At 41.6% G+C, this 8,710-nt stretch overlaps 1 protein-coding gene across 1 annotated transcript in view; it reads right to left on the minus strand.

The window, feature by feature from the left end:
• The window catches only part of PIP5K1C (phosphatidylinositol-4-phosphate 5-kinase type 1 gamma), a 173,865-nt gene that overhangs the window by 73,327 nt on the left and 91,828 nt on the right, over window positions 1–8,710 (minus strand). The window contains exons 6-8 of the mRNA XM_018565350.1: window positions 5,955–6,107; window positions 5,329–5,628; window positions 820–1,025 (exon numbers count right to left, since the gene is read on the minus strand). Coding sequence (XP_018420852.1) covers window positions 820–1,025; window positions 5,329–5,628; window positions 5,955–6,107 — 659 coding nt within the window. The remainder of the gene's footprint in view (window positions 1–819; window positions 1,026–5,328; window positions 5,629–5,954; window positions 6,108–8,710) is intronic.

The raw sequence follows: 8,710 nt of genomic DNA on the forward strand, positions 1-8,710 counted from the left end.
ACAAAACGAAATTTGACTTTCGGACCCGAATTCCGAAAAAAGAAATTTCAAAATCCGAATGAAAATGAAACGAAACTAATTTTTTGCCAGTGCACATGTCTATCCTGTTGTCCTTTGCTGTTTTGACATGCCCAGATAGCAAGTGTAACTTGCTACAAACTTGTGGCAGGGTGAAATTGTAATTTTTGTTAACTTGCTGCACATATTCCTGGCATGTTGTAGACTTGCAGAACACTTGCAGCACAAGTTCTAGTTGACACTTTTTGAATTTGTAGCAAATTTGCTTGGAAAGTCTACAGCAAGAGTCCTGCAGGTAGTAGCAAGAGCTCCTGAGCCCCAAATATGTGTAGGGATGGTTACCAATCATGTCATTTTAAAATCTGCAGCTTTTATCAGAATAATGCCTGGTGATCCTGTCATAAAAGGTAATTGTACAGGTACTACCTGTTATAAGATGATAACATTCTGTCCTCGTCTACCAATTGTGGTATTGCATTTTCAAAATGTTATGCATGCTTCCAGGCAGCCACATTGATGTACATTGCTCATGGTCCACATGGTCCACTGGACATGGCCTACTTTTATCTCCATCTGGGAACCTGCCCAAAGAAATGGTGTGCAGCAGTTGTGGCGTGCATTAACATTTAGAGAAAGTGGGTGAAAAGAAGCTGCTTATAGGCAGCAAAAAAATTATATATAAAAAAAAAAGATAAAAACAGCAGTCTACTGCAAAAAAGTCAGTTGTTTATGGTACGCAGTCCTTTAGTTAGGGTTTAGGTGTATTTTAAATGAATCTGTATAAACACTTATTTTACTCACGTGTCATCTGTATCTATGGATTCCCCATGGGCTGCACCTCCTTGAATGGATTCCATTGCTGTGGAATACAGAGCCTTCTGTCCAACAGGGCGCTTTTCATCAATTTGACTCTGAGAGCCATCCGCTTGCCGCGCTTTCTCATGCTGCTCTATGTTGTGCACTCCTAGAAGAAGGCTGTAATCCATAATCTTGAAGCTTTCTAAAACCTGGGCAAGCAAACCAGTAATTAAAATGGAATTTGCTACTGGAATAGAAAACCAAAAATCATTTTGATAATTCATCTCTTGTCGTTTGAAGAGATATGAACACTATGGACCAAACAATGTGTAGCAAAGCCCACACTACAGGTTCACTTAAAACATCTTTATTCCATGTGGAAAAGGTTGTTTATCACTTTACCTGGCATACTCCCCTTGCTCACACGTTTCGCCCAATGAGGGCTTAATCATAGAGGTTCATTATCTAAGCCAAATAAACATTTACTCTGCAAAGTGAACACTACACATACCTGAACCATGGGGTTCTTCTTCCCACAGTCTCCTGACTTTTTTTGTAATCTGGCAGAGCCATGCACAGTGGTGTCATCCATTCACAGATCCTTTGACAGGATCTGTAAATGGGGAAACTACCACCACCAGTGTGGAAGAGGGACTTGTAGTTCTCAATGGAATACAACTTAGGTGACATCACCACATTTGTAGACCATTTAATCTTCCTTCTGTCCTAGTAACTGAAAATCCATACCTTGGTTCAGACAGGGACTGGAGGAAGAGTCTGCAGGAGCCAAAGCATTGGACTTGCAATCCACTGATCGCTGTTGCAATGTTGTACTGGTTATAGCGCAAAAAATTAATAAATGAATATGTGTGCATTTTTTTTTTAACAAAACGTAGACTGCCTTACCATGATTGTGCATTTGACTTCACAACCTTGACAATTCACTGAGCCGAGTAAAAAATTACTTTACTATGTGAACATGCTTTACTAAATCAACCCCAATGTCAGGAGAAGTACTGTGATATCTGTGAAGGGTAATATTACACTTTTACCTGTAAAAAAATAAGTCAAGGCAACTGGACTTGCTGTATTTTTCTTGAAGATGTTTCACTGGTCATCCAACCAGCTTTCTCAATTCAGAATTACTTGTACAAAAAAGTTATCTGGGAATAAATATGGTGAATGTTGCTCCAATCCACATAATCACAACCAGTTGTTGAATGTATTTGCATAATTGGAGCTAGGAGGTGTTATTAAGCAGCCCAGAGAGAGGTGTTAAAAGAGCATTGTATGTGGCAGACAATAGATGTCTCACCTCATCACCCACCTCTATTCAAGCTTGGCTTCTCCATTTTTACATAAATGGCCTCTTTCACACCTCTTTTAAACCAGTCCTCCTCCCTGCCTAGGATGCGTACTTGGCTGTCTTCAAAGGAGTGACCTTTTTCCTTTAGAGGTAGGCATAGCGCCGAATGCAAATGCAATCAACACCTAGTTGTGACTATCAGATTTTACAGATATACCATGACCTGGATGAATGAGAACCTTCACAGACATTACACTTTTACATGACTTAGTATGCGTGCACTTAACATTGCAAAATGTATCTAATACTAGGTGCTCTTTAATTAAATATAAGCAATGTAAGAAAACCTGCAAGACAAAATCAAGTTAGCAAAGAGTGAAAAACATACTGCTAAGGGTATTAAATACCAAAAACTGTACACATACTGTATATAACTGAATGAGAAGATACATTTTGATCATTTAGAATCTTTAATAGATAATGGTGAATTTAAATGTAGAGGACTAAGTAAAACCTAAACTATTAAAACAAATTCATCTCAAAAGAGTGCACAGTACGATACCAGATAATATGGTAAAGAAAGACAACCTATGCCTTTAACTGAATAAAAATAAAAAACAGGCAAGGTCTGCGAAACAGCTATTAGAAATAAAGCAAAGTAATTGCTAAAACTATATATCTTATTTTCTTATACTATTTATAATGACCTTAAATTCAGGAGTTAAACCGTAAAAATGCATTCAAGTTCCCTATTAACTATTGTGTAGATCCTCAAATCATCTCTGAATCCGTGTTGACACTGTCCTTCCTTTTGGAGGGGGGCTACTTCTGTTCCCCATGGTCCCTGTGTGTGTTGTAAAGTAGCCACCGCTCCAAACTCTATCGGGTGATGAACTACAATCTCAGTACATATTTGTAAACTAAACGTGAGAATGCAAAAATTGGCAAAGGATTCATAGGGTATTCATTCTGTCTTTCTGTCTCTAGACCAATGCTGTACCTGATGGGCATCAGTCCTTTTTCAACTTTATTAACTATATAACTTTTTTTTATATACTGGAGAAAATACATTAAATAATGACCACATAAATTACTTGTAATAAAAACCTGCTTTCAAGCAGTTAAAACATAGGATTTTTTTAGGTCCAACTATGAGCAGATAAGAACATAACCTTTGCCTACCTTGTAGTTCAAGGATTTAATGTTTGTTTTGTATAAGGGTAACAGAATAAGCAGGTATATTTACTTTATTCCTATCGCCCAAGACTTGCTCCATGCAATGATTAGCATTCCTGCACTGTATATGATGGAGAGGGCCCATACCCATCCCAGAGCGTCAGAGAGCACAGAAGAGAACAGGCTGCCAGGGTAATGATTAATAAGGCAAGTTTAGCTGTTTATTTTGTTCCCCAATACAAAGTGAGCATTTAAACTTTGCAGTGTGGGGGTTTTGTCCACCTGCTTGCAGTTGGGCTCTAACTGGATACAGGGTCTTTATTACTAGTAATGTAAATATTAAGAGGGTTATTCACAAAGCTAGTTGAAGGATCAGCCGTAGCTACGGCTGATCCTTCGGCTAGCTTCGGCTGCCGGAGCCCTTCGGTTCAGAACCGAAGGGCTGCTGTACAGGCTATTCACTATAACCCGTACAGCTCCCGAAGCTGGCCGAGCCGAAGGCATATGCTCCGACTCGATTGAGCCGAAGTGACACTTAAATCGAGGCGAACGGCCAGCCATTGGCCAGCCGAAAGCCTCGCAACTGACAGCTGGGCAGAGCCAGCCGTGATTTCCCGGCTGGCTCCGCCCAGTTGCAATGACAGATCAGCATCCCCAGGCTCCGCCCAGTTGTTATTCATTGGCCGGGACCTGCTAGAAGACTCTAGCAGGTCCCAGGCCAATAGGAAACAGTTGGGATGAGCTAGCTGTCACTGCTAGCTCCGCCCAATTTTTTAATTTGTATTTTTTTAAAGAAATCTTTATTTTTTAACCTTTTTTTCTACTTTTTTCACTGATTTTCTATTCTGCTTGGTACCACGGAGGTACCAAGCAAAATAGCCAAGCCGAATGCAGCTCTGCGTCATTCGGGTATTCACTCACTGCCGTTCGGCCCCTATATGAATAGGGGCGAACGGCAGCGAGCGAGCTGCCAGAGCTTCGGCTCAGCTGATCCAGATGTTGGATCGGCTGAGTCGAACTCCTTCTGCACTTTGGCTCAGCCGAACATGCTGAGCATGTTCGGTTGAACCGAAGCCAGTCAAAGCAAGCCGATGTACGGCTGATTTCAGCCAATGTACGGCTGAAATCATCCGTACAAGCCTGAAGTGAATAGCCGGGCCGGTTATTCACTCGGCTGCCTTGGGCAGCTTTGTGAATAATCCTCTAAATGTTTATAAGTAAGACTAAGGATGCACAAATACCAAGTACCGTACTTGGTACAAGTACTGATACTTTTCCAGCTCCAAGACTAGACCAGAGGAAAACTCAAAAGTTAACAATTTTTTCCTCCCAAATAGCAATCACTGATACCTTTTATTTTATTGTCATGTGACAGTTTTTCTCAAAACAATACAGACTAATGATTTCAGGACTGTGGTGGAGCGTCAAGGCCCAGTCGCAACTGCAACCCCTGCAACCTTGGCAGTTCTCGTGAAAATGCCAAGTATCGGCACTAGTATCTGAACTAGTATCTGTGCATCCCTAAGTAAAACAAAACTGTTATATACACAGTAGAAAAATGAATACGTTATAAGCTCTATATCTTTGGGGATCTTCCCAGCTTTGCCACTGCAGCTTTTATTTTGAACAGGGAATGGTTCGCAGTACAATTACCTATTATTTTGGCTCAGAAACCCTTTTCTCCCCCAATTTGGAGTGTACAACAAGGTGCCTGAAAATCCCTCTATTTCATGTGAAATCATCTCCACACAATATACTATACTAAACACAACATAGGTTCACATTGTATACAAACTAGAACTCTTGCAAGTACTGCACAATGTACAATGCAATACATGCAACTCTCTTGACGATTTCAAAATCATAACATTTCATCTGTCTATCTACAGTAGCTTTGTAGTGCAAATGATAAAGATCAAGGTAGGGAGTAGTGTGTAAATAAATATGTGCATATCTAGCTATTAATATGCTTGAAACCCATGGGTGTTCTGATGAACCACAAATAGGGGGTTAGATGAAGAATATCTCACCAGACAATCCCTTTGTAAAGTCTTAACCAATGCACTAAAGGTGTCAGCATCCAGAAGCAGTCCTTCAGGTGCATCTTGCATGAAATCCAAGTCTTTGTGTGTAGGACACGTTTTTTCTCTCTCTTTTTTGGAAGCACGTCTTTTATAAGTAGAGCCCTTAAGGTCATACTTGAAATGCATACGGACTACCCGTGGTAAGATATTGTTCATTACAGCAACACGGATATTCTTCCCACCAGATTGAACACAGTACAAGCCATAGAATTTGGGCAATAGAGTGCGAGGGTTTTGGTTCAGATTCTGTAAAGGTTGAAGAAAATACAAGGCTTCTTTTTAGATACAAATATATAGTAAACAAACTAGAACTTATATTTATCTTCAAAACACATAGAGCTTTCTAAATCAACATGTTACATAAAACTGGAGTTATGGCTCCTAAGCCACCAATCAGCATCAGACCTGCCCTGAAAGTTTTATTCTGATTAGTGGTTCTGTGGAAATAACTCTAGTTCTTAGAAATAACATATTTATAAATAAGGTATATAGGTATATAGAAGAAAATAAAGCATTGTATTTACAGTGAGGTGTATAGAAGAGATTCAGAGAATTAGAGACCAATGCCATACCATGTAATATCCAGGAAGCAGTTTCTGAAGGAATTCGGCCTCTTTATGCATTACTGTCTTGATAATGAATTCATCATCACTGGTGACATAAAAGAGAGACCCACTTGCCCCAGGGTTAGAAAGTTCAATCAGAGGCTCACTACACAGAGAATACTAGAGTACAGAACAGAAACAGAAGAATTAAAAATGATGACATAGCGAGAAAGCACTATCTTTGGTGTAACACAAATTGTCAAAAAACAACAACATGCCAAAGTTATTTTCTTTAATATGTCAAATAAAACACACCATCAATCCTCTCCTAGGATTTCTGTGCAGCGAGCAATATACAGAAATCTATGACATGCTGATTTAACATTTTATTAGCGCATGTCCTATGGCCCACAATCCATGCAAATGCATACACAAACATGCACAGAGTCTTGGGCATTTCACTAAAAAACATTTGTATTTTAGAGTTCCAATCATTCCTTTTGCAAAAAGTGATGTGATACAGTAAGAGATGTTCTAGATGTATACCTTCAGCCATGTTTTTATTTTAATTTTGAATAGAATTGGGAAAAGCTTTAACCTCATTCAGATTTTTATTGCTGTCTGTGTCTCCATTTGCCTGTGACTCACAGGCAGTGGGTTGAATGATGCTGGCTGTCACCCAACCAAGAAAACAAGAAATGCTGGAGTGATGACCAAGTGGTTCTGCAGGGGACAGCCCAGGAGAACAGGCAAATACAGTAGTCAGAGTTGCTTTTTTAAAATATTTTTAGCAGATGCTCAGTCATTGCTCAACCTAGTGTTACGCTAAAAGTGAAACAGAAACAGCTCTGTAGAGGGAATAAAAATGGGACAGTGACAGCAAATAGGTGAGGTTGTGGAATATGTAGCAAAACTTGCACCATGGCACAAGCAAGCACAGTGACAAGACAAAATGTAGTCCTCTCCTGCATCGTCAAGTTTTCTCCCAAGCATAAATGTTGCAGCGGGCAGGTTTGAGATGTGCTTCCAAGTTTGAGATGTGCTTCCAAACAAATGGGCAAGTTTGAATAGTGGAAACACAGTGCTCACCTACAAAATTGAGAAATACATCTAGCTTATTTTCCTTCAAAATTACAAAGTCAAACAGCACTGCTATCAGTTCACACACTGGTACACCCATCTGCATTCTGATTATTCCCATTAAAATTGGTTATAATGGAAGGATTGTCAACAAAAAGCCATTCCTCTGAGGTGGAAAAAAAATCAAAAACAGAAAAATGGCTGCAGAAGCTGCAGACTGATTAACCACTTCCTGTCAGAGCATTTTGTTACTATTTGCACACACATGATAAAATATAATTTTTTGGCTAGAAAACAGCTTCAGACCTCCAAACAATGATATATGTTCTGAAAGCAGAGGCCCTGTAGAATTTAAAAAAATGCTAGTTGCAATTTCTTATGTCGCACGGTATTTGCACAAATGTTTCTCAAACCGGTATTTTAAAGAAAAAATAAACTAAAATTTAGTGCACAGAAACATAATGTAATACCCAATTTTTTGGTAAAATATGAAAGATGGTAGTGGGGCGTGGCTGAGCATGGTAGAGTGAGGACGTGCAGCCGTGAGCTCTGCTGCACCGGGGCTCTCTACAGTGGACTTTACAGGCATATCTGCAACTTTTTCACCCTATGCCCTACGATCGGGACCCACCTGCTGCTTCTACCTCCTCTTTCACCCGGCATATATCCTCTTACTTCATGCAGCGCTTGAACGAAGACGCCGCACCTGTGGGCCGCAATATGGCACCGAAAGTGGCTCAGACGAAGAGGGCTGGGACGGATCCTCTGCAGCCACACACACCGACCCAGAGCCTCCGCTCCTGTGTACGCTCCACTAGCCAGAGGACGCGGGACTCCCTGCCACCCCTCCAGTCTTCTGCAACTCTGACTCCCTCCACAGCCGCCCTAGATCCCACAATGCCGGCGGTCTTCCTAGACCCGGAGCAGTCTGCAGCTACCAAGGTACGCAGAAGGACCTCTTCTCTGCCTTTCGGGCAGACTTTGACTCCTGGGCCACGAGGTTGGAGGGGGCTCTGAGGGGTGAGGTGAGGGAGCTCAGCCAGTGAGTCATTGCCACTGACTCAAATCTGTCGGCCTCAGTCTCAATGCAGGAGACCCGGCTGGTGGTCTACACCTGCGGGTGGAAGATGGCAAAAATAGGAGCCGCCGCAATAACATTCGCTTGCAAGGGATCCCAGAGGCTACCCAAGGCCCTAATTTACATGCTACAGTAACAGCTATCCTCAATATGGCTCTGGGAAAACCAACTACTGATGAAATTGAACTTGATAGAGTGCATCGTGTCTCGGGTGTTAACCTGGGGAACCTCTGTTGGGTACATTTTTTTTTGCCATTAAAGAAGAGATCCTCCGCAAGGAGAACAGGCCCGATTGATTTAGATGGCGCCTCCATACAGCTCCTCCCAGACCTCTCCTGCCTAACCTTGGCCATGCCCAGATCAGTGCGGCCATTGCTGGATGTCATCCGCTAAGTCGAAGCCATGTACCGCTGGGGACACCCTTACAGTCTTCAGGTTGTAAGGGCCCTGACTCCTTCCACCTACACTCTCCATCACAGCTCCCTGAACTCTTTGGATTTCTTGGGACTGAACCTGTTTCTGTTGCGGATTGGCTGAACTTGCGATTCACCAGAGACGGACCCTCACCACTTAATGTCCTGCCTCAACGTCGCAGAAGGTCCTGCTCTCGCTCTAATGGGGGGGG

This window comes from Nanorana parkeri, unplaced genomic scaffold, assembly GCF_000935625.1.
Source record: "Nanorana parkeri isolate BGI_ZX_2015 unplaced genomic scaffold, ASM93562v1 scaffold836, whole genome shotgun sequence".
Classification (NCBI taxonomy): Eukaryota; Metazoa; Chordata; class Amphibia; order Anura; family Dicroglossidae; genus Nanorana; species Nanorana parkeri.